Source organism: Nerophis ophidion, linkage group LG03, assembly GCF_033978795.1.
Source record: "Nerophis ophidion isolate RoL-2023_Sa linkage group LG03, RoL_Noph_v1.0, whole genome shotgun sequence".
NCBI lineage: Eukaryota > Metazoa > Chordata > Actinopteri > Syngnathiformes > Syngnathidae > Nerophis > Nerophis ophidion.
Genome location: NC_084613.1, coordinates 77071642 through 77098298, shown reverse-complemented (window position 1 = coordinate 77098298; position 26657 = coordinate 77071642). Strand labels below are relative to the sequence as shown.

The window sequence follows — 26657 nt, the reverse complement described above, 5'->3', positions numbered from 1 at the left end:
GCCTTCCGCCACTGGGTGTCGCCAAAGTGCAGAGACGGCACTCTCTCTCACACACACACGCTAGATAAGGGATGCCCATCCATAAATCCATTTCTTACCGCTTATTCCCTCTGGGGTCGCGGGGGGCGCTGGTGCCTATCTCAGCTACAATCGGGCGGAAGGCGGGGTACACCCTGGACAAGTCGCAACCTCATCACAGGGCCAACACAGATAGACAGACAACATTGAAAATAAATGAAATGAAATGAAACAAGTTTATTTCGGACATATAATCAATTAAATCATCCATCCATCCATTTCCTACCGCTTATTCCCTTTCGGGGTGGTGGGGGGCGCTGGCGCCTATCTCAGCTACAATCGGGCGGAAGGCGGGGTACACCCTGGACAAGTCGCCACCTCATCACGGGCCAACACAGATAGACCGACAACATTGAAAATAAATGAAATGAAATGAAACAAGTTTATTTCGGTCATATAATCAATCAAATCATCCGTCCATCCATTTTCTACCGCTTATTCCCTTTCGGGGTGGCGGGGGGCGCTGGCGCCTATCTCAGCTACAATCGGGCGGAAGGCGGAGTACACCCTGGACAAGTCGCTACCTCATCACAGGGCCAACACAGATAGACCGACAACATTGAAAATAAATGAAATGAAATGAAACAAGTTTATTTCGGTCATATAATCACTCAAATCATCCATCCATCCATTTTCTACCGCTTATTCCCTTTCGGGGTCGCGGGGGGCGCTGGCGCCTATCTCAGCTACAATCGGGCGGAAGGCGGGGTACACCCTGGACAAGTCGCCACCTCATCACAGGGCCAACACAGATAGACCGACAACATTGAAAATAAATGAAATGAAATGAAACAAGTTTATTTCGGTCATATAATCAATCAAATCATCCATCCATCCATTTTCTACCGCTTATTCCCTTTCGGGGTGGTGGGGGGCGCTGGCGCCTATCTCAGCTACAATCGGGCGGAAGGCGGGGTACACCCTGGACAAGTCGCCACCTCATCACAGGGCCAACACAGATAGACCGACAACAGTGAAAATAAATGAAATGAAATGAAACAAGTTTATTTCGGTCATATAATCAAACAAATCATCCATCCTCCATTTTTTTACCGCTTATTCCCTTTCGGGGTGGCGGGGGGCGCTGGCGCCTATCTCAGCTACAATCGGGCGGAAGGCGGGGTACACCCTGGACAAGTCGCCACCTCATCGCAGGGCCAACACAGATAGACAGACAACATTCACACTCACATTCACACACTAGGGCCAATTTAGTGTTGCCAATCAACCTATCCCCAGGTGCATGTCTTTGGAGGTGGGAGGAAGCCGGAGTACCCGGAGGGAACCCACGCATTCACGGGGAGAACATGCAAACTCCACACAGAAAGATCCCGAGCCTGGATTTGAACCCAGGACTGCAGGACCTTCGTATTGGGAGGCAGACGCACTAACCCCTCTGCCACCGTGAAGCCCTCAATCAAATTAATCAACCATTTTGTTTGATCAGTTTTCCAGTACATGTTATACATAGTGAAGTGAATTAGTGAATTATATTTATATAGCGCTTTTCTCAAGTGACTCAAAGCGATTTACATTGTGAAACCCAATATCTAAATTACATTTAAAACCAGTGTGGGTGGCTCTGGGAGCAGGTGGGTAAAGTGTCTTGCCCAAGGACACAGCGGCAGTGACTTGGATGGTGCAAGCTGGGATCGAACCTGCAACCCTCAAGTTGCTGGCACGGTCGCTGTACCAACCGAGCTATACCGCCCCTATACATAAACAATTGTACACATTTACACATGAAAGAAAAGAAAAGAAAAAGAATGACCAAAAAAGAAATAGGCTGAAGCCAAATCTTATATTTGCCTATCCTATACCTTCACTGAAGATTAGAATACCTGGAACATCAACGTTAAAAAAAAAAAATCGATGCGATAAAAGTAATTGTTACTATATTTTATAATTTTCGATTATTTCACCTTTCAATGTTTTCTTAAACCGTACCATTCACACACTAGTTCAGTGGTTCTTAACCTGGGTTCGATCGAACCCTAGTGTCAGGCTTTCCCCTGACAGTTTGTCTATATTTTAGTTGTTTCCTCTGCATTTGTCTTCGTTTCCTCTGTGTTTAGTATCTCCTGTCTTTAGTTCCTGTCAAGTGCTCTTATTTTGGTTCAGCTTCCTGATTGTCTCCCTGTGTGCTGTTGTCACCTCATCTGCGGCTGATTGGCACCTGGCCACACCTGTATTCAATCAGCCCGCTCCTATTTGTACCCGCTTTGTCTTCCAGTCAGTGCTGGATCGTTGTCGTTGCTATCGTGTCGTTTTATTGCAGCGTAGCGGTAAACTACATTCGTTTGTTTGTAACTTACTGTTTTTGTTCCCTGCTTCTGTTTTGTTTTCACTCTGCAAGTAACGACTTCTGTTTTCCTGTTTGCAACCCGCTAGCTTCCACGCTAGGCCCTTTTTCGTTTCTTGCAAGCTTCTATGCTAAAGACCCTTAGTTTGTTATCCGCCTCGTGCGCGCTTTGTGTTAGTACCCTTTTGTTTGATTTTGTCGTAGTATCTTTATTTAATCCTGTTTTCTCACTGCATGCCTGCCTCCATCTCTGACACCTAGGGGTTCGGTGAGTCGGCCTCAGGGGTCCGCCACGGAAGTATAGACACATCCGAATTATCGTGTGAATAAAAACTTCTCCCTGTCGGCGTATTATGGATACCCCCAAACAATCCATCCATCCATCCATTTCCTACCGCTTATTCCTTTTCGGGGTCGCGGGGGGTGCTGGCGCCTATCTCAGCTACAATCGGGCAGAAGGCGGGATACACCCTGGATAAGTCGCCACCTCATCGCAGGGTCAACACAGATAGACAGACAACATTCACACTCACATTCACACACTAGGGCCAATTTAGTGTTGCCAATCAACCTATCCCCAGGTGCATGTCTTTGGAGGTGGGAGGAAGCCGGAGTACCCGGAGGGAACCCACGCAGTCACGGGGAGGACATGCAAACTCCACACAGAAAGATCCCGAGCTCGGGATTGAACCCTGACTTCTCAGGACCTTCGTATTGTGAGGCAGACGCACTAACCCCTAATGCCCAGATGAGGGGTGTCAAACTCCTTTTTAGATGGGGGGCCACATAGAGAGAAATCTACTCCCAGGTGGGCCGGCCTGGTAAAAATCACGGCACGATAACTTAAAAATAAAGACAACTTCCGATTGTTTTCTTACCTGTGCCCTGGACCTCTGGCATACTTATTAGCATACTTGCCAACCTTGAGACCTCCGAATTCAGGAGATGGGCAGGGTTTTGATTGATTGAAACTTTTATTAGTAGATTGCACAGTACAGTACATATTCCCTACAATTTCATACAATTGACCACTAAATGGTAACACCAGAATACGTTTTTCAACTTGTTTAAGTCGGGGTCCACTTGTTTAAAAGCCTACTGAAATGAGATTTTCTTATTTAAACGGGGATAGCAGGTCCATTCTATGTGTCATACTTGATCATTTCGCGATATTGCCATATTTTTGCTGAAAGGATTTAGTAGAGAACATCGATGATAAAATTTGCAACTTTTGGTCGCTAATAAAAAAGCCTTGCCTGTACCGGAAGTAGAAGACGATGTGCGCGTGAAATCACGGGTTGTAGGGCTCCTCACATTGTTTACAATCATGGCCACCAGCAGCTAGAGCGATTTGAACCGAGAAAGCGACAATTTCCCCATTAATTTGAGCGAGGATGAAAGATTTGTGGATGAGGAAAGTTAGAGTGAAGCACTAAAAAAAAAGGCGAGTGCAGTGGGAGCGATTCAGATGTTATTGAACACATTTACTAGGATCATTTGGAAAATCCCTTATCTGCTTATTGTGTTACTAGTGTTTTAGTGGGATTATAAAGTCATACCTGAAAGTCAGAGGGCTGCGGTGACCACCAGTGTCTCTGAGAGAAGCCAATGGAGGTGCCAAGATGACATCTGCTGCAGGAGGACGCTAACTCCGCACAAGTCTCCGGTAAGACATGTGGTAGAGAAACATGCTCGCTAAAGCTTCACAACAAACAAAGAAACACCGGCTGTGTTTCGGTTGCTAAAGGCAGCTGCAATCCACCGCTTTCCACCAACAGCATTCTTTTTTATAGTCGCCATTATTAATTGAACAAATTGCAAAAGATTCAGCAACACAGATGTCCAGAATACTGTGTAATTATGCGATGAAAAGAGACGACTTTTAGCCGTAAGTGGTGTTGGGCTAATATGTCCGCTACAACCAATAACGTCACAAACATGCGTCAACATACGCGTCATCATTCCGCAACATTTTCAACAAGAAACTCCGCGGGAAATTTAAAATTGTAATTTAGTAAACTAAACCGGCCTTATTGGCATGTGTTGCAATGTTAATATTTCATCATTGATTTATAAACTATCAGACTGCGTGGTCGGTAGTAGTGGGTTTCAGTAGGCCTTTAAGTCGGGGTGGGCGGGGCTGGGGGGCAGGGTTAAGGGGGGTAGGAGTATATTTATAGCTAGAATTCACTGAACTTCAAGTATTTCTGTTATATATGTATAAGAAATAAACGGTTTCAAAATGAGCGCAAAAAGCTGGCCTTTTTATAAACATACATACAGTTAGCATGTTTCAAATACCAGGTTATATGACTGTAAGGTGCATGTGGTCTGATTAGGGGAAAAAACTTAGAATTAGCTAAAAAGGTAGCATGTTCATATTAGTATGCTAACATGCTAACAATAGCATGATAGCAGTCAACAAGTGTCACACACAAAGTTATATGACTCGAGGGTACACGGTTGCAAAATGAGCGCAAAAACTATCACTTTAATGTTAGCATGCTAACATAAACATGCATACAGTTAGCATGTTTCAAATACTAAGTTTTATGACTGTAAGGTGCATGTGGTCTAATTAGGGGGAAAAACTTACAATTAGCTAAAAAGGTAGCATGTTCATTTTAGTATGCTAGCATGCTAGGGGGGAGGGGGGGTTGCCCACATATGCAGTCCTCTCCAAGGTTTCTCATAGTCATCATTGTCACTGTCACCGACGTCCCATTGGGTGTGAGTTTTTCTTTGCCCTTATGTGGGCTCTACCGAGGATGTCGTCGTGGTTTCTGCAGCCCTTTGAGACACTTGTGATTTAGGGCTATATAAATAAACATTGATTGATTGATTGATGCTAACATTAGCATGATAGCCGCGTCACATACGAAGTTATATGACTCGAGGGTAGACGGTTGCAAAATGAGTGCAAAAAGCTAGCAGTTTAATGTTAGCATGCTAAGATAAACATGCATACAGTTAGCATGTTTCAAACACCAAGTTATATGACTGTAAGGTGTATGGCTGCAGAATTAGACCAAAAAAAAAGCGTAAAATTAGCACACAAAAAAATCTTTCTGAATAAATGATGCGACAATGTTCATCAGTCAACTCATTGGTGTTAATTTTCAATCCATCAAGATGAAAAATATTTAAAAAAGTCAAATTACAAGATATTGTTTATGTAGTTTGCTTATTTTCCTTGACTGGTGCACTAACTTCATGTGGTTTATTTATTTTTCAATATATGTAACATCATCTACATGTGCTATTGCGACATCCAGTGGACACATTTAGAACAGCAGTTTTGTTTTTTTTATTCAAAAATTTCGGCTCATTTTTATACTTAGCAAACTCATCCCGCGGGCCGGTTGAACCCTGAACTGGGCCTTAGGTCTGACACCCCTGCACTCGGGCCAATTTAGTCTGATTCCAATCCAATCCACTTTATTTATATAGCACATTTAAACAAAAACAATAGAAGTTTCCCAAAATGTGGCACAGAAGTTGAGATGGATCTGTGGCTTGGATTGCAAGTCAGAAGGCATTTGGGCCAAATCCTAAAAAAAAATAATAATAAATAAGTCAATAATCAATATTTTTATTTTGCAAAAAAAAAATACATCTAATTGGCCTATTTTTTTTTCTTATGAAATCGTTGTAGAACAAAACATGCATCGAACTTAAGCACAGCAGCGACACCCAGTGGTAGAATGCAGTTACTGTCCATTTAATGAGCACAATGTAATTAAGGACCGAATTTTGGTGGATTAGCACTGGGTGGCAATATTTCTGCATGTTCTTTTTTTGGTGAGATGACTGTCAGAATATTTGTATCTATCCATCCATCCATCTTCTTCCGCTTATCCGAGGTCGGGTCGCGGGGGCAACATCCTAAGCAAGGAAGCCCGGACTTTCCTCTCCCCAGCCACTTAGCTCTTCCCGGGGGATCCCGAGGCGTTCCCAGGCCAGCCGGGAGACATAGTCTTTCCAACGTGTCCTGGGTCTTCCCCGTGGCCTCTTACCAGTTGGATGTGCCCTAAACACCTCCCTAGGGAGGCGTTCTAAATTATCACAAAACTTTGTGTTTCATTGAGTTCAGCTCGCCCGGCGAGAGGACAAAAGCTGTCTTTGATCCTACCAAGAGGAAGGCTTGTAAAACTCCACTGTGTAGGATGGGAAACCACATGGTATTATGCTTCTTTGATGTATTGTAATCCACAGAAAGATTTTGTCTTGACCCGAGATCTACAAAATGAAGAGGGAGCAGGACCTGTTGTTTGAACTGTTTTGTAACCAAAGGCAGTGGCTGTTTACGACCCCTTTCCCTTAGAAACAAATGTTGCCATGTAATCAGGGGAAGTCCAAATAAAAGAGGAGGCGTACAATCTTTCGTCAGAGCGTGTTATAACAATGTACAATGGTACAAGTGTACGCGCTCTCCTCAATTGAGCCAAATTTAATTCTGTCTCTGTTCAATTCCTTGCTTCTTGTCTTGTTTAATAGACGTCATCAGTGTCTGAACCTGACAATGTCATTGAGACAAGGCAGAATTAAATATACTTTATTCACCTGGTGAGGGAAACTAAAAAAATGCTGATAATAGCGACACCCAGTGGTAGAATGCGGTTACTGTTCCTCTAATGAACAATGTATTCAAGGACCGAATTTTGGTGGATTAGCACTAAGCCGCAATATTTCTGCATGTTATTTTTTTTTGGTGAGATGACATTGAGATAGATGAGGTGGTTCAGGCATCTGGTCAGGATGCCACCCGAACGCCTCCCTAGGGAGGTGTTTAGGGCACGTCCAACCGGTGGGGGCCACGGGGAAGACCCAGGACACGTTGGGAAGACTATGTCTCCCGGCTGGCCTGTGAACGCCTCGGGATCCCCCGGGAAAAGCTGGACGAAGTGGCTGGGGGGAGGGAATTCTCGTCTAAACCTGCTTAGGCTGCTGCCCCCGCGACCCGACCTTGGATGGATGGATGGGCATTGAGACGAGGCAGAATTAAATATACTTTGTTCATCTGGTGAGGGAAACTAAGGAATGCTGATAAGAAGTGCATATTTCATTCTAAATGTGTTACTTGTTTACTTCTAAAAAGCACCAAGCAGAATGTAAGGAACGTAGCAGTGATGAAGTTGACAGTTAAAGTTAAAAAGTACCAATGATTGTCACACACACATTAGGTGTGGTGAAACTATTCTCTGCATTTGACCCATCCCCTTGATCACCCCCTGGGAAGTGAGGGGAGCAGTGGGCAGCAGCGGTGCCGCGCCCGGGAAGTTGGGATTATTCCTGCCATCTCCTGCGCTCGCCATTAAACATGGCGGCCCACTTGCGGCTGATTTCCAAGTAGGCGTCGGGCTTGTTGGGCAAGTAGTCTTGATAAACGGTCCGGCCCCTTTTGGGGACGGCCATCTCGATCTGAGTGCCCTCGTGCCACTCGTTGAACGACGTCACAGAGATAAAATTGGGCTCCACCTGTAGCGCGGCGCTCATGGACGTCTCGTAGTATTTACCGTTGACGCGGTTCCTGGTGTTCTGGAAGTTCCACGGCCGCACGCCGGTGTCCACGTAGCCCGGCCCCACGCTGGGGATGAACAGCAGCTCGTTGTCCTCGCAGAAGGCTTTGATGGCGGCCCAGTTGCGCTGGGTGGAGCCGTAAGAGAAGCCGTTGGTGGCGAAGTAGGTGTAGACGCCGTCGAAGCCGGCCGTCACCACCTCCCGCTTGTGTTTCTCCTCCACCAGCAGGGCGACGAAGATGGCGTCGTAGGGCGTGTCGCGGATGCTGCCGCTCTCGGTGTGCTTGAGCAGCTTGGCCCACTGATCCGAGTTCATCAGGTACGAGTCGTAGATGTAGAAGAGCGGCAGCAGCTTCCCCGTGTTGGTGCGGTACCTGAAGAAGGCCGGGTGGTCGCCGTACCTAAAAGGGGAGGAGCCACGCAGCAGACGGTCAATTTCGTTTTACACTTGAATGACACAAAACACTGCCACCTGTGTCAAATTGTCCCTAAACTTGTCCCAATCATTTGTGCTGCAATTTTTTTGTGTATATTACGGTTCTTATGTTATTAGAGTTTTACCATTTATAACCAGACTCATAAAACGTTCATTAAAGGCCTACTGAAATGAGATTTTCTTATCTAAACAGGGATAGCAGGTCCATTCTACCGTATTTTTCTGACTATAAGTTGCAGTCTTCTCCACAGTCCAACGGGGGTGAGACCTGGCCCAAAAAATAAATAAATAAACTTTTTTTTTTTAATTTTTTTTTTTTAATAGTTTGGCCAAGTCTCACCCCTGGCCAAACTACAAAAAAAACCGTGACTTATAGTCCGAAAAATACGGTTTGTGTCATACTTGATCATTTTGCGATATTGCCATATTTTTGCTGAAAGGATTTAGTAGAGAACATTCATGATAAAGTTTGCAACTTTTGGTCGCTGATAAAAAAGCCTTGCCTGTACCGGAAGTAGCAGACGATGTTCGCGTGACATCACGGGTTGTGGAGCGCCTCACATCCTCACTTTGTTTACAATCATGGCCACCAGCAGCGAGAGCGATTCGGACCAAGAAAGCGACGATTTCCCCATTAATTTGAGCGAGGATGAAAGATTCGTGGATGAGGAAAGTGATAGTGAAGGACTAGAAGAAAAAAAAAAAAGACGAGGGCAGTGGGAGCGATTCAGATGTTATTAGAGACATTTACTAGGATTATTCTGGAAAATCCCTTATCTGCTTATTGTGTTACTAGTGTTTTAGTGAGATTATATGGTCATACCTGAAAGTCGGAGGGGTGTGGCCACGGGTGTGGAGACCGCCAGTGTCTTCGGTGGAAGCCACGATTCTCGACGAGGCAAGGCAGCTGGGCTGAGATTTTTTTTCCCCCCCTCCTCCACAGTGTAAGCATCCGACGGTCGGGGGTGGCCGTTGGGAGGAGGCAAGAGAGTCCGCAGCTGCAGGAGGCAAGGCATGACGCAAGCTCTCCGCTCATAACTACGGTAAGAGCCGACTTAATACCACCATTTTCTCAGCGAAACCTGCCGGTTGACATGAGGTAGGGAACCATGTTCGCTTGACCGCTCTGTTCCATAGAAAAGCTTCACCATCAGCTTTCGGGAATGTAAACAAGGAAACACCGGCTGTGTTTGTGTGGCTAAAGGCGAACCCATTACACTGCTTCCCACCTACATCTTTCTTCTTAGACGTCTCCATTATTAATTGAACAAATTGCAAAAGATTCAGCAACACAGATGTCCAGAATACTGTGTAATTAAGCGATTAAAGCAGACGACTTATAGCTGGGATCGGGGCTGGATCAAAATGCCTGCTACAATCCGTGATGTCCTTTTCAACAGGATACTTCGCGCAAAATTTAAAATTGCAATTTAGTAAACCCGGCCTTATTGGCATGTGTTGCAATGTTAATATTTCATCATTGATATATAAACTATCAGACTGCGTGGTCGGTAGTAGTGGGTTTCAGTAGGCCTTTAAAAAAAAATACTGGTTTTGGAGCACAAACGGTTGGGACAAGTTTGGGGAGATTTTGTGGGGGGCAGCTTACGGTTACATATTAAGAACAACCAAATTATTAAACATTGGGAAGACTATGTCTCCCAGCTGGCCTGGGAACGCCTCGGGATCCCCCGGGAAGAGCTAGACGAAGTGGCTGGGGAGAGGGAAGTCTGGGCTTCCCTGCTTAGGCTGCTGCCCCCGCGACCCGACCTCGGATAAGCGGAAGAAGATGGATGGATGGATGGATTATTAAACATAAGAACTAATAAACCAAAACATTTTGCAGCTAAAATGATTGGGACAAGTTTGGGGACATTTTCACAGTTGGGGGCTGGTAATGTAAACAACACGTTGATTACAAGTTAACAACATACAAACTTTGCAGGCAATACAACAGCGTTTTGTTCAGGAGAGAACACACAAAAGCTAATACAAATAATAACAGAAGAAATGAACAAATTAAAAAGATAGTTTGACAAAAACAGACTTATCTTTGAATCTCAGTAAAACTAAAATAATGCTATTTGGTAACAGAAGAAGAGAAAGTCAAACACAATTACAAATAGACGGAGGAGACTTTGAAAGGGTTAAAGAGAACAAATTTTTGGATGTAATAAAAGATAATGAAATGAACTGGGAATTTCCTGTAAAAAATATACAACAAAGTAGAAAGAAAGACGTCAATAATAAACAAAACAAAACATGTTCGAGACCAAAAGTCAAGTCATATGGTGCTGGTTGGCGCCTTGCATGGCAGCTCCCTCCATCAGTGTGTGAATGTGTGTGTGAATGGGTAAATGTGGAAGTAGTGTCAAAGCGCTTTGAGTACCTTGAAGGTAGAAAAGCGCTATACAAGTACAACCCATTTATCATTTATATACTGCTCACTTGTATTACCACATCTGCGTTATTGTGTAGAAATATGGGGAAACAACTACAACTGTGTTAGAAAAAAGATCAATTAGAATAATACATAATGTTGGATATAGAGAACATACAAACCCTTTGTTTATTAAATCAAAAATATTGAAATTCAACGATTTGGTGCATTTGCAAACAGCTAAAATGATGCGCAAAGCAAGCTATAACCTGCTACTCAAGAATGTACAACAATTATTCTCAACTAAAGAGGAGAAATATAACCTTAGAAGGAAATTTTAATTTAAAACACCTGTATGCTCGTACAACACTTACAACCTTTAGCAGATCAGTATGTGGAATTAAATTATGGAATGGATTAAGCAAAGAAATCAAACAAAGCAGCACTATGATTCAGTTTAAGAGACGGTTCAAACTACAAGTGTTCAGAAAGTACGCACAAAAATAATGATGATGAACATCTTATAACTGTTTTTTTTCTATATAAATATTATTTATGTATTTAATATTTGTTTACTTACTATGGTATATTAATTATTTATTCACTGTTCTGTTACAGAGAACAAGGAAATGGGATAAACCTGCTATGGTAGGAAAAGGGGTAGGATTAAATAAGGTCAGCTTCTTTCTACTCCTTTTCGGATGTGCTGTAATATGTGATGCATCACGTTGTATCCTATGCTTGTTGGAAATAAACTGAAAACTGAAAAACTATTAAACGTTAACATAAAACTGATAGTAATAGTAGTTTGGTAGCACAAACGAATGGAACAAGTTTGGGGAGATTTTGCCAAAGTGGAGGAGGGCTGGTTATGAATCATAAAACATTACTAAAATAAAAACCATAGGACAAAACGTTTGCAGCACAGACGATTGGATCAAGTTTGGGGAGATGTTGGCAAGGTGTTGTACTGCTGCATCATTGGAGCGAGAAACTTACTTTTCAATGATGTATTTGATGTTTGTGTACATGTTGACTTCATCTCTTCCTCTGTAAGGCTCAATATGAAAGGACACCTGCGGAATAATAAATGACATTTTAAAAAAAGTGACATTCATCCTGGAATTTTCTTATATTTTAAAACAAGAATGAGGTTCAGCAAAGAAAAGTGAAAAAAAAACACCAAAGTCAATTTGCTTTTCTGTCCGTGTGGTCCTATGATGTCACTTCCTGCTTGAAGGAATGATGTTTTGCGTTTGGACTCAAATGAATTCCTCTGAGAAACAATAGTGAAACCTCGGATTGCCGTTTATTAGTAAGTAAGGTAAGCTATCAGGCTAAAAAGTATGTCAATGGGAAAAATCTGCACTTTTGTGTGTTATACGAGTTATTACGGTCATCTACGTCACAGCAGCTCAGACGAGGTGCAAATCAGAGTGGGCGGGGTTTGTTTTCAGAGCAGCCAGCCCGAAACGTGTGCGTCAGAAACAGATGTGGAAGCAGATTTTTACAACAAAGTTCAGCAAAAAAATGATAGTATATCTTTTTCAAGGTGTTTTGCTTGATTGTAAAAGATACACGACTATCGAGGAGCTGGTCTGAGAAGGAAAAGAGGAGCGACGTTCATAGGTTGTCAATATTCCGTTTTATTGTTTATAGTTAATATTTTCAATCCCTCTTTATTTTTATGTACATTTTGGGTGTCCCATTCAGTAAAAAACCCGTAAAATTTCATTTTGTTTTTTGAGGGGGTCTCTCATAACGTTTTTACTAGAGATGTCCGATAATGTCTTATTTTGCCGATGTTCCTATATTGTCCAACTCTTAATTACCGATACCGATATCAACCGATACCGATATATACAGTCGTGGAATTAACAGATCATTATGCCTAATTTTGTTGTGATGCCGCACTGGATGCATTAAGCAATGTAATAAGGTTTTCCAAAATAAAAATCAACTCAAGTTATGGTAAAAAAAGGACAACATGGCACTGCCATATATATATATATATATATTAAAGTCACAAAGTGCATTTTTTTTTTAACATGCCTCAAAACAGCAGCTTGGATTTTGGGACATGCTTTCCTTGAGGGAGCATGAGGAGGTTGAGGTGGGCGGGGTTGAGGTGTGTGTGTGGCGCTCTGTACTTCTCCCTACGTCCGTGTACAGAGCGACATTTAAAAACTTCATAAATTTTACTTTTTCGAAAACCGATACCGATCATTTCGAAACCGATACCGATCATTTCCGATATTACATTTAAAGCATTTATACATCACATCTCTAGTTTTTACAACTCTATCGGACATTGTGACTTTTGGTTTTAGTGTTCCTGAAAAAAAGTGACCCAAACACACATACAGTACTGTACAGTAGGTTTTTACAGCTAAACGTGTGTATATAACATTTATACACACATACACATTGGCCCCCCCTGACGCATTTTCTTCTCTCAACGTTGCCCCCTCTAGTCAAAATATTTGCCCAGTTCTGATCTAGTGGGACGCCAAAGAATCACTTGACTAGAATAGTGTTTTAATTTCCTATATTGAAACACAGTGTTACTGTTCAAACAGTGTGTAATGTCACAGTGGCCAAAATATGAAATATATTTGTTAAATAAAACCTCTGCCTTGTTTTTAATAAATGCTTAGGTCTAAATTTATTTTAATGTTCGTCATTATGGTGGTACTTGGAGATCCTTTTTTTTTTTTTTTAGGAGAAAAGTTTGAGAAGCACTGGTCTAGTGTATGTACGTGTGCGGTGCGATGACAAGTTGCAGGCGGGCACACCTTGATGTGATACTGATGAGCCACATCCAGCAGCAGAGGCATGATGGCGTCCAATGGCTCTCCGTTGTCGTCGTTCGTGTGAGGAGGGTACCAGGAAACGGCGATGACACCTGAGGAGGTTAAAGCAGCAGTTTGACAAAAATACTTAACATGATTAAAGAACGTTAAAAACCAAAACTGAAGCAAAACTGATTATTTCCAATTGAGGGTAGTTACAATTTCTGAAGTCATATTTTTTTCTACCTTTTTTCAATCAATCAACATCAATTCTAAGTAAATAAAAATGTCATATTTTTTCATTTTATCCCTTCGGATGTCCATCTGAACTAAATGTTTGTTTGATTTTATTTTGAAAAACAAATAAATATAATTAGTTATCATCCACATACAGTAGTAAGTGTTAAAGGGCTGGGGTAAATAGAAACATCTTAAAGCCTGCTGAAACCTCCAGGCTGCGTCAGCAAAAATGAATCAGCTCATTTTTTAAACCAGCTAAGCCGACTTCTGGAATGGTACAGAAAAAATGCAATCTTTTTTTTCACCAGAGACCTTAAAAAAGGTGCAGCTTGAGAAAAAGACATAAAAATGGATCCGATATTGATAACGGACATCAGCAACAAAAAACACCAAGTATCAAATTAGTTTGTATCTAAAAGTCAAATAATCTACAAAAAAGGTAAACATGGTAGGCTACAGGCTGCTAGGAGATAGCAGGTACAAAACAGGTAAGCACATAATAGCAAAACTGGTATGGATGTAACTATATACGGATGTTTGTAGACCGTTTGGGTTTTGATAACCACACTTTGATAAACTAATGGGCCGATTAACATTCTATGTATTAAAAAAAAAATGTTATTGCTTCATTGGGTGGGTTTTAGAGGGCCTGCTGGTCACGAAACACCGCAGGAATGTAGCAGCAGAGTACGTCAAATAGAGCTGCAAAATTAATACTTTCACAACGAAAAAGCATGTTTTATTGTGAGCTTATGAGCTGATTTAAGTTTACAGTGATGGCACTATGAATTTTCAAAACGGGGTCTCAGGTTCCCAAGTCATAAAAATGGGGTCCCACAGTAAATGTTTGGGGTCCCACTATTTTGTAACTGTTTTAAAAACAAACGATAAATGTAATCATTATCCTCTTATATCTCATATTATATATTGTGTTTTGGAAAAAGGTTGTCATAAACGTTACTTAATTCATAAAAAAAAAAAAAGTATAAAAAAGAAAACCATTTTTATGCATATGTATTAACATTCATTCACTTTTTTCTTTCCTTCATACATCTAAACTTTATTTCTGCCGGCATTTTTTTCTATATTTTTATTTAATAAAGTGTAGGTGTACTTATTTTAGTATAGAAGTGTAAAAAGCGATGGGAGCGACACTTGCTAACTTGACAGCCACTTCTTTAAGAGACTCCTTTTGAACACTCCTTGCACATTAACACAAAAGGCGCATATTTGGCCCGTTTGTTGAGCTGCAAAGTATGTTTTTAGGGTGGAGGAGTCTGGTCAGGTGCTTGTTAGCTTAAAGCTAACAGCTAGCCTGTCTCCATCCTAGAAAGATGTGGATACAGCAGGAGATAAAAGTGAAGTTTCCATGGGCTCACGAAGACTAAAAACATGTCATTTACTGGAGACATGGGACAGGATGAAGATCCTGGCTAGGATCTTAAGCTCTCACTGGATCAGTTCGCAGCCGAGTGTGAAGCGACTGAGATGAGAATCAGCACCTCCAAGTCTGAGTCCATGGTTCTCGCCCGGAAAAGGGTGGAGTGCCGTCTCCTGGTTGGGGGGGAGACCCTGCCCCGAGTGGAGGAGTTCAAGTACCTTGGAGTCTTGTTCACGAGTGAGGTAAGAGTGGATCGTGAGATCGACAGGCGGATCGGTGCGGCGTATTCAGTAATGCGGACGCTGTATCGATCCGTTGTGGTGAAGAAGGAGCTGAGCCGGAAGGCAAAGCTCTCTATTTACCGGTCGATCTACGTTCCCATCCTCACCTACGGTCATGAGCTTTGGGTTATGACCGAAAGGACAAGACCACGGGTACAAGCGGCCGGAATGAGTTTCCCCCGCCGGGTGGCGGGGCTCTCCCTTAGAGATAGGGTGAGAAGCTCTGCCATCCGGGAGGAACTCAAAGTAAAGCCGCTGCTCCTTCACATCGAGAGGAGCCAGATGAGGTGGTTCGGGCATCTGGTCAGGATGCCACCCGAACCCCTCCCTAGGGAGGCGTTTCGGGCACGTCCGACCGGTAGGAGGCCACGGGGAAGACCCAAGACATGTTGGGAAAACTTGTCTCCCGGCTGGCCTGGGAACGCCTCGGGATTCCTCGGAAAGAGCTGGACGAAGTGGCTGGGGAGAGGAGCGTGTGGCTTCCCTGCTTAGGCTGCTGCCCCCGCGACCCGACCTCGGATAAGCGGAAGAAGATGGAAGGATGGACAGAGGGACAGGATGAAGTTAACAAGGTTGACTTTACACTAACCTTAGTATTTACCATGAAGTCTTTCTTTTGACTTCCCCCCGCAGTAAAGTTGTCCGAGTTCAAACAGAAGCAGTATTTGTCATTGATAAAACTTTCGGCGAATCAAAATTTAAAAAAATTGTACCGGAAAGTTCATTACTTTGAAGACGACCAATAAAAACGCAATAAACGGGGACGGAAATTTGACCCGGCAAATAAAAAACAAAACAAAACACTAGAGGAAAGCGATAATCGATTAAAAAAAAAAAACAAGCAAATCTGAGTTTTGACATAGAGAAGGCAGGGTCGGACTTACGAACTTCCTTTTCGATTTCAATGCGTAAAAATACACAAAAAGTGCATTAACGTTTAGTCAGAACGACAGCAATTGCATGAATGCGGGCACAGTCACAGACATCCTTGGTAGCAGTCATGGCGCCTGTTTTTAGTTGGCCACACTCTCTTTATACACGACTCTGGTATACCTGATGTGTGACTGCTATCTACTGCTCACACTTATGGTTACACCGTGTACCAAATAAAATAGTTTTGAGGACGGTAAGCACAACCAGAACAATTACGTACATTAGGCGCACCGGGTAATAGGGTGCTATAAAAATGGGACCCATTACCTCCCTGCTTGACATTCAGCATCAAGGGTTGGAACAGGGGGTTAAATCATCAAAAATGATTCCCGGGCGCGGTCACCGCTGCTGCTCACTGCTCCCCTCAAGGCTGATCAAGGGCGATGAGTCAAATGCAGAGAATAATTTGGCCACACTAAGTGTGTGTGTGAGACAATCATTGGTAAAGTGCATCTGGCAGTGGAGGCTCCTCTATGGGGTCTTGGGGCACTAGGAGGTTAAACCTTTACTACTGTTACCCCAGGTGGCCTTTGGCAAAGGCGTAGTACCTGACTTCCCCCTAGCCAGGGATACGCTGAAGACCTCAACGACGGAGCAGATGGAAGACGGTAGATATAAGAACCACCACAACGGCTGCGATGGCGGAAGAAGGCCCCCCCACATTCATGTGGACCCAGTTGTGGGGAAATAACAACCCAAGACCTCAACGGTGGAACAGGCGGAGGATAATTGCTAACCCTATGGAGCGTCACAACGGCTGGGATGGTGGATGAAGGCTGCAGCAGAAAAGGGTCCCCAGTCGTCTTGGGCTCTATGCCACTGGACCCTGACCCGGATCTGTCAAGGATCGTGTGGTGACTGTGCATCAGTCTCCCCACGTAAAACAAAGTCACGCACCAGCATCCCCAATAAAGGAATACCCCCCGCCCCCTACCAGGAGGATTGTCATACTCGCTTCGAGTGACCGCCGATGATGATGGTACTTTTACTTGAACTTTAAATGAAAGGATTTTAGTGTGCCTTGTAGTCCGAAAAATACAACAATTCCACTTGATAAAGCCTTTTCTGACATTACAAATAATAACAAATATCTACTATGACTTGTGCTGATATCGTCTCGGTATCAAAATCGAAAGTGAAAAAGTTCAATCCAATCCAATCCAATCCACTTTATTTATATAGCACATTTAAACAACAATAACGTTTCCAAAGTGCTGCACAGCCATGTTAAAAACAATATTATGCTCCACCAATGACTGAATAAAACAAAAAATGAATAAAAATAAAACCAATAAAAACAATATAAAAACAAATATGATTAAGAACTATTTTAAAGGGTAAAACCAATTAAAACAGTAAAGTAAAAATAAAAGTGTATAAAAACACAGAGGACAACAGAGGACCACACAACTCACATGGTGTTAAAAGCCAAAGAATAAAAGTGGGTCTTAAGACGAGACTTAAAACACTCCACTGTGGAAGCAGTTTGAACATGGAGCGGCAGAGTGTTCCAGAAGTTCACGGAAACACCCCTGACAAACCTGCTAAGCTCATTTCAGGAAAGTTAATATCAAAATGATAAGACTTTTCCACTAAGGGAGGGACAGAGAACTTTAGGAAAGTGGCATAAAAAAAAAATTGAGCTGTGAAGCTTAGCTGAATGAATTTGTCTCACCTATGGCAGCTGTACGAAGCTGCTGCATGTGTCCCTTAATGACAGCCGGGTCCCTGGAACTGTAAGCCCCGAGAGCCGGGTAGAAGTTGGCCGCCACGTCCTCAGGCGGGCTGTGTCTGCCTTGTGGATACTTCTCAGCCACCTTGGGATCCCAGTGGGGGAGCCGAGGGTGGTCCCAGTGGATGTACTTGCCATCAGTGGCGGGGTTCCCGTACCAGATGTAGTAAAAAGCATGGAGATAGTAGTTGGGAGGCGGGAACTTGCCTAGTTCCTTGTCCTCTTGGACGGGTTGTGTCATCTTGCTGCGCTCCAACTCGAACTCTTTTGTGGCGTCCTTCTCGCCCAGAGACGGCTCTCCTATCTCGCCCGTGACCTCTGAGGTGAGGAACTTGAGGACCACTGTTACAATAAGCACAAGCAGTACCAGAGCCAGCAAGGCGATCCAAGATTTAAGTCTGAATCTGAGCATTCTTCAGCTTGTCCTCCTGTCCTCACACAGCTCATTGTCGGACCAGCAAACTGGGACGCTACAGGAAGAGGAGAGAAGCGGCTCAAAAAGGATTGTTTTTAGAGATGTGACGTTCGCGAACGAACCAAGTCTTTTGAACGGCTTTTTTAAGTGATTAATGAGAAACAAATTCAAGTTGTGAGCCGTTCATTTGGCAGCTATTTTGTGTGCGCATGCAGATATAGTGTTGGCAACTGAGTTATATACAAAGGGTAAGTACACTTTTTTGGGAATTTTGCCTAAAATTTACAATCCTTAAAAAAGACAAGAACCCATTTATTTTTTTAATGCATTTTAACTTATAAATAAAAGTGTGTCTACAATGGAGTGAATGGGAGCCATGACGTCATTACGTCGATTGCATTTATTACGGCAGTGGTTCTCAAATGGGGGTACGCGTACTGGAAGGTATGCCAAGGGCTACGTGAGATTTTTATAAAATATTTTAAAAATCGCAACACTTCAAAAATCCTTTATGAATATATTTATTGAATAATACTTCAACAAAATATGAATGTAAGTTCATAAACTATGAAAAAAAATGCAACCATGCAATATTCAGTGTTGACAGATAGATTTTTTTTTGGACATGTTCCATAAATATTGATGTTAAAGATTTCTTTTTTTGTGAAGCAAAAGGCCCTGCGATGAGGTGGCGACTTGTCCAGGGTGTACCCTGCCTTCTGCCCGATTGTAGCTGAGATAGGCACCAGCGCCCCCCGCGACCCAAAAGGGAATAAGCGGTAGAAAATGGACGGATGGATGTGTAGAATTAAGTGCATGAATCCAGATGGATCTCTATTACAATCCCCAAAGAGGGCACTTTAAGTTGATGATTACTTCTATGTGTAGAAATCTTTATTCATAATTGAATCACCTGTTTATTTTTCAACAAGTTTTTAGTTATTTTTACATCTTTTTTTCCAAATAGTTCAAGAAAGACCACTAGAAAAAATTAGCAATATTTTGCACTGATATAAAATGTAATAATTCAGAAACTGATGACATAGTGCTGTATTTTACTTCTTTATCTCTTTTTTTCAACCAAAAATGCTCTGGTCTGATAAGGGGGTACTTGAATTAAAAAAATGTTCACAGGGGGTTCATCACTGAAAAAAGGTTGAGAACCATTGTATTACGGCAATAAAAACCAATAAATAAACACCCAGAAAGCGCCAACAATACTCCATTTACATGTCGTGACTTGAATACTAACCAAGTATTAGAAAATCATAAGTGCCAATGTTAAGGACCTACTTTTAGCGGCGCTCATACAAGTTAATTGTAAATCATAAATCTTGCCGGTTACCTTAATAGCAAAATGACGTGGACATAAAATGAGAAGTTGGCTGTGGTCTCACACAAATAATAAATGAACCCACGCATCGCAACGGTAACACGATAGACCTAGTGCTTGTCAGGGGCATCACCGTTTCCAAAGTTACGATACTCCCGTATACTAAAGTATTGTCCGATCATTACCTTATAAAATTCGAGGTTCAGACGCATGTTCGTCAAACTAATAATAATAATAACTGCTATAGCAGCCGCAACATTAATGCTGCCACAACGACAACTCTTGCTGACCTACTGCCCTCGGTAATGGCACCATTCCCAAAGTATGTGGGCTCTATTGATAACCTCACTAACAACTTTAACGCTGCCCTGCGCGAAACCATTGATAACATAGCACCGCTAAAGTTAAAAAAGGCTCCAAAAAAGCGCACCCCGTGGTTTACAGAAGAAACTAGAGCTCAGAAATTATTATGTAGAAAGCTGGAACGCAAATGGCGCACAACTAAACTTGAGGTGCACCATCAAGCATGGAGTGATGGTTTAATAACTTATAAACGCATGCTTACCTTAGCTAAAGCTAAATATTACTCAAATCTCATCCACCGTAATAAAAACGATCCTAAATTTTTGTTTAGTACGGTAGCATCGCTAACCCAACAAGGGACCCCTTCCAGTAGCTCAACGCACTCAGCTGATGACTTTATGCAATTCTTTAGTAAGAAAATTGAAGTCATTAGAAAGGAGATTAAAGACAATGCGTCCCATCTACAACGGGGTTCTATTAACACTGATACGATGGTATACGCGGCGGATACTGCCCTCCAAAATAGTTTCTCTCGTTTTGAGGAAATAACATTAGAGGAATTGTTACAACGTGTAAATGGAATAAAACAGACAACATGTTTACTTGACCCTCTTCCTGGGAAACTGATCAAAGAGCTCTTTGTATTATTAGGTCCATCAGTGCTAAATATTATAAACTTATCACTCTCCTCGGGCACTGTTCCCCTAGCATTCAAAAAAGCGGTTATTCATCCTCTTCTTAAAAGACCTAACCTCGATCCTGACCTCATGGTAAACTACCGACCGGTGTCTCACCTTCCCTTTATTTCAAAAATCCTCGAAAAAATTGTTGCGGAGCAGTTAAATGAACACTTAGCGTCTAACAATCTATGTGAATCCTTTCAATCCGGTTTCAGGGCAAATCACTCCACGGAGACAGCCCTCGCAAAAATGACTAATGATCTATTGCTAACGATGGATTCTGATGCGTCATCTATGTTGCTGCTCCTCGATCTTAGCGCTGCTTTCGATACCGTCGATCATAATATTTTATTAGAACGTATCAAAACACGAATTGGTATGTCAGACTTAGCCCTGTCTTGGTTTAACTCTTATCTTACTGATAGGATGCAGTGTGTCTCCCATAACAATGTGACCTCGGACTACGTTAAGGTAACGTGTGGAGTTCCCCAGGGTTCGGTCCTTGGCCCTGCACTCTTCAGCATCTACATGCTGCCGCTAGGGGACATCATACGCAAATACGGTATTAGCTTTCACTGTTATGCTGATGACACCCAACTCTACATGCCCCTAAAGCTGACCAACACGCCGGATTGTAGTCAGTTGGAGGCGTGTCTTAATGAAATTAAACAATGGATGTCCGCTAACTTTTTGCAACTCAACGCCAAAAAAACGGAAATGCTGATTATCGGTCCTGCTAGACACCGAACTCTATTTAATAATACAACTCTAACATTTGACAACCAAACAATTAAACAAGGCGACACGGTAAAGAATCTGGGTATTATCTTCGACCCAACTCTCTACTTTGAGGCACACATTAAAAGCGTTACTAAAACGGCCTTCTTTCATCTCCGTAATATCGCTAAAATTCGCTCCATTCTGTCCACTAAAGACGCTGAGATCATTATCCATGCGTTTGTTACGTCTCGCCTCGACTACTGTAACGTATTATTTTCGGGTCTCTCCATGTCTAGCATTAAAAGATTACAGTTGGTACAAAATGCGGCTGCTAGACTTTTGACAAGAACAAGAAAGTTTGATCACATTACGCCTGTACTGGCTCACCTGCACTGGCTTCCTGTGCACTTAAGATGTGACTTTAAGGTTTTACTACTTACGTATAAAATACTACATGGTCTAGCTCCATCCTATCTTGCCGATTGTATTGTACCATATGTCCCGGCAAGAAATCTGCGTTCAAAGGACTCCGGCTTGTTAGTGATTCCCAAAGCCCAAAAAAAGTCTGCGGGCTATAGAGCGTTTTCCGTTCGGGCTCCAGTACTCTGGAATGCCCTCCCGGTAACAGTTCGAGATGCCACCTCAGTAGAAGCATTTAAGTCTCACCTTAAAACTCATTTGTATACTCTAGCCTTTAAATAGACTCCCTTTTTAGACCAGTTGATCTGCCGTTTCTTTTCTTTTTCTTCTATGTCCCACTCTCCCTTGTGGAGATGCGATGCTGATCCGCCTCCGCTTGGGATGGTTTCCTGCTGGCTCCGCTGTGAACGGGACTCTCGCGACTGTGTTGGATCCATTGTGGATTGAACTTTCACAGTATCATGTTAGACCCGCTCGACATCCATTGCTTTCCTCCTCTCTAAGGTTCTCATAGTCATCATTGTCACCGACGTCCCACTGGGTCATTATTGTCACCGATGTCCCACTGGGTGTGAGTTTTCCTTGCCCTTATGTGGGCCTACCGAGGATGTCGTGGTGGTTTGTGCAGCCCTTTGAGACACTAGTGATTTAGGGCTATATAAGTAAACATTGATTGATTGATTGATTGAACTTTGACATCCAATTTCGACCCGTAGATGGCAAGAAAGACGCTGCTTTGCACCCACTTTTTTTTTAAAAACCCTTTGCAAGTATTACCGCATCTTTCAGAGTATAAGTCGCTCCGGAGTATAAGTCGCACCTGCCGAAAATGCATGATAAAGAAGGAAAAAAACATTTATAAGTCGCAGTGGAGTATAAGTCGCATTTTTGGGGGAAATTTATTTGATAAAACCCAACACCAAGAATAGACATTTGAAAGACAATTTAAAATAAATAAAGAATGGTGAACAACAGGCTGAATAAGTGTACGTTATATGAGACATAAATAACCAATGAGAAGGTGCCTGGTATGTTAACGTAACATATTATGGTAAGAGTCATTCAAATAACTATAACATATAGAACATGCTATACGTTTACCAAACAATCTGTCACTCCTAATCGCTAAATCCCATGAAATCTTATACGTCTAGTCTCTTAAATGAATTAGCTAAATAATATTATTTGATATTTTACGGTAACGTGTTGATAATTTCACACATAAGTCGCTCCTGAGTATAAGTCGCACCCCCGGCCAATCTATGAAAAAAACTGCGACTTATAGTCATTCTTCATCTAAAAGGGAATAAATTGTACAGCATTGGTGTCAACGTTAAATATTTGATTAGTATTGATTAGTAATAGAACCGGCCCGCAGGCCACAGCCACCTGCTGCTGTTTTGCACGCACCAATACTTCATCAGTGTTGGCGCCAGGAACCCCATCAAGTCTTAAAAGTTGGGTCCCACAATCCACTTTTTTGTAACTGTTTTGAAAACAAATGATAAATGTATGCATTATCTAGTGATCCTTATTGCGACTACTCGGCTGCAGAAAAAGTGAAATTAGTGACGTGATATGTGCTGGGACGGATATGAACCGGACCAGCAAGAGTGAGCAGCGTGTGTTTATTAAAATAAAACCGTTTTCTAAACTGGAATTTCAATCGAAGCAGGAGTTAATAAAGGAAGAGCTCCATCGAGACAGAGACTTTTAAATCTGAAGAAAGATAAGGAAGACGTCTATAAACAAGTTATCGATGCTTTTGATCAGAAGGAGCTGGCATGGACTATATTTATAAGTAAAGGTAAGACCATAATAACGTTTTCTTTATTAAATGTGCTTTTCATGATGGTATCCTTACATCAAACTCAAGTTTTTACTGCATGCCTTTGGTAAGTGCCGGAGTGAAAAGAGGTTTTAAAATAATTAGCGCAATTAGTGACGTGATATATGCGGGGACGGTTATGAACTGGACCAGCAAGAGTGAGCAGCGTGTGTTTATCAAAATAAAACAGTTTTCTAAACTGGAATTTCAATCGAAGCAGGAGGTAATAAAGGAAGAGCTTCCATCGAGACAGAGAGACTTTTAACACTGAAGAAAGATAAGGAAGACTTCTATAAACAAGTTATCGATGCTTTTGATCAGAAGGAGCTGGCATGGACTTCATTTATAAGTAAAGGTAAGACCATAATAACGTTTTCTTTATTAAATGTGCTTTTCATGATGGTATCCTTACATCACACTCAAGTTTTACTGCATGCCTTTGGTAAGTGCCGGAGTGAAAAGAGGTTTAAAAATAATTAGCGCATGCTTACTTTTACCGCATGCCTTTGGTAAGCGCAGGAGTGAGAAGAGGTTTTAAATTAATTAGCGCCCCGGCGGCAATTCAAGGAAATACGGTAATACTTATTTAAATACAACACATACGCACACACAGAAATGAGTGACGTGATATATGCTGGGACGGTTATGAACTGGACCAGCAAGAGTGAGCAGCATGTGTTTATCAAAATAAAACAGTTTTCTAAACTGGAATTTCAATCGAAGCAGGAGGTAATAAAGGAAGAGCTCCATCGAGACAGAGAGACTTTTAAAACTGAAGAAAGATAAGGAAGACTTCTATTAACAAGTTATTGATGCTTTTGATCAGAAGGAGCTGGCATGGACTATATTTATGAGTAAATGTAAGACCATAATAACGTTTTCTTTATTAAATGTGCTTTTCATGATGGTATCCTTACATCACACTCAAATTTTTACTGCTTGCCTTTGGTAAGTGCCAGAGTGAAAAGAGGTTTTAAAATAATTAGCGCATGCTTACTTTTACCGCATGCCCTTGGTAAGCGCAAGAGTGAGAAGAGGTTTTAAATTAATTAGCGCCCCGGCGGCAATTCAAGGAAATACGGTAATACTTATTTAAATACAACACATACGCACACACAGAGAATGGTAACAGCAAATTGTTTTCAATAACTGACGGACGTTATTACCGGAACTACGCCATGGTGTCCCTCAAAATAAAATAACTAGCGTAACCGCTTTTGGAATACGCTGAAGATACATAGCCTACAATGAAACTCGGCACATCTACTGGAATAAACACGACTATTTCATTATTTCGGACAATTGTTTTAAAAGTGTGAAGTGAAGTGAATTATATTTATATAGCGCTTTTCTCTAGTGAAGCGCTTTACACAGTGAATCCCAATATCTAAGTTACATTTAAACCAGTGTGGGTGGCACTGGGAGCAGGTGGGTAAAGCGTCTTGCCCAAGGACACAACGGTAATGACGAGGATGGCGGAAGTGGGGATCGAACCTGGAACCCTCAAGTTGCTGCCAAACGAGCTATGCCACCCCAAAACAAATAGCAAGCTTTGAAATGCTGGCTGGCCAGAAAGAACACTTGAACGTTACAGCGTCATTTGCCGAATTAACTTAATGTATAACAAGAGTATATAAGCACAAAGTCATCAAGCCGAAAGAACATCTTTTAAAGTCAACATTACCTGCATTGGTGAACTTTGGAGCGGTCACGACAGCGAACAGCTGGAAGGGAAGACTGCCATCGAATGACAGTGTCACTCGACCAATATTAACTATTAATATCTTATATATAATATTATATATATTTTATAACAAATGTTATTTGTTATAAAAAATTAAGGTGTGACGAGCACGTCAAATGCGCATTTATGTCAAACCGGACCTACCGGATGTGACGTAGAAGCCATCACCTGATACAGCGTCTGTTGATAATAGTTCATTCAATAAACAACGCCTCTACTGTCGAAAGTCTGTATTACACCCTAATACAGTCATCACACAAGTTAATCATCATAGTATATACATTGAATTATTTACATTATTTACAATCCGGGGGGTGGGATGAGGAGCTTTGGTTGATATCAGAACTTCAGTCATCAACAATTGCATCAACAGAGAAATGTGGACATTGACACAGTGTAGGTCTTATTTAGTAGGATGTGTGCAGCCAGCAGAGACCATAGTGAGTTCACATAGCATAAGAACAAGTATATACATTAGAAATATATTTGAATATTTACATTAGGTTATTTACAATTTGGGGAGATGGGATGAGAATGGAGGAGGGTATTAGTAAAGTGTTGAAGTTGCCTGGAGGTGTTGTTTTAGAGCGGGTTTGAAGGAATATAGAGATGCACTTACTTCTACACCTGTTGGGAGTGCATTCCACATTAATGTGGCATAGAAAGAGAAGTCTATAGGTTAATTTGTGTCTTAATAACAAAAGCTTTTTAGACACTGAATTTACGTAACTGAATTTTTGGCGTTTGAATTGTGTGAACTGTTCTTTTTTTCATCAATTGAATAAAAGTTTGTGAGAAGATTTTGTGTTTTTAAAATTGTAATTTGTTGAAATAGGCAGCAAGGTGGGAGAGGGGTTATTGCGTCTGCCTCACAGTACAAAGGTCTTGAGTAGTCTTGGGTTCAATCCTGGGTTCGAGATCTTTCTGTGTGGAGTTTGCATGTTCTCCCCGTGAATGCGTGGGTTCCCTCCGGGTACTCCGGCTTCCTCCCACTTCCAAAGACATGCACCTGGGGATAGGTTGATTGGCAACACTAAATTGGCCCTAGGTAGGAAGGTCTTTATTGTCATTGCAACAAGTACAACGAAATTTTGTTTTCAGCACAAACCTGTTCAAGCTTAGACAAACAGTGTACAGGGT

General features: G+C 42.0%; 1 protein-coding gene across 1 annotated transcript; it reads right to left on the bottom strand.

Annotated features, from left to right (window-relative positions):
* Window positions 1-6919: 6919 nt before the first annotated feature.
* On the bottom strand, window positions 6920-25683 carry manea (mannosidase, endo-alpha). The gene is made up of 5 exons (XM_061896088.1): window positions 25458-25683; window positions 18018-18544; window positions 13511-13620; window positions 11715-11791; window positions 6920-8300 (listed from the first exon to the last, which is right to left on the bottom strand). The coding sequence occupies exons 2-5, from the start codon at window positions 18484-18486 to the stop codon at window positions 7667-7669; spliced, it is 1290 nt and encodes a 429-aa protein (XP_061752072.1). The 5' UTR covers window positions 18487-18544; window positions 25458-25683; the 3' UTR covers window positions 6920-7666.
* Window positions 25684-26657: the final 974 nt, after the last annotated feature.

Excerpts from the sequence above, each read along its gene's own strand:
- manea (XM_061896088.1), bottom strand. The coding sequence starts at position 18,486 with ATGCTCAGATTCAGACTTAAATCTTGGATCGCCTTGCTGGCTCTGGTA. Across the intron at positions 11,792-13,510 it reads CTCATCAGTATCACATCAAG|GTGTCCTTTCATATTGAGCC; the intron begins GTGTGCCCGCCT and ends ATTATTCCGCAG. Across the intron at positions 8,301-11,714 it reads ATCAAATACATCATTGAAAA|GTACGGCGACCACCCGGCCT; the intron begins GTAAGTTTCTCG and ends CTCCCCTTTTAG.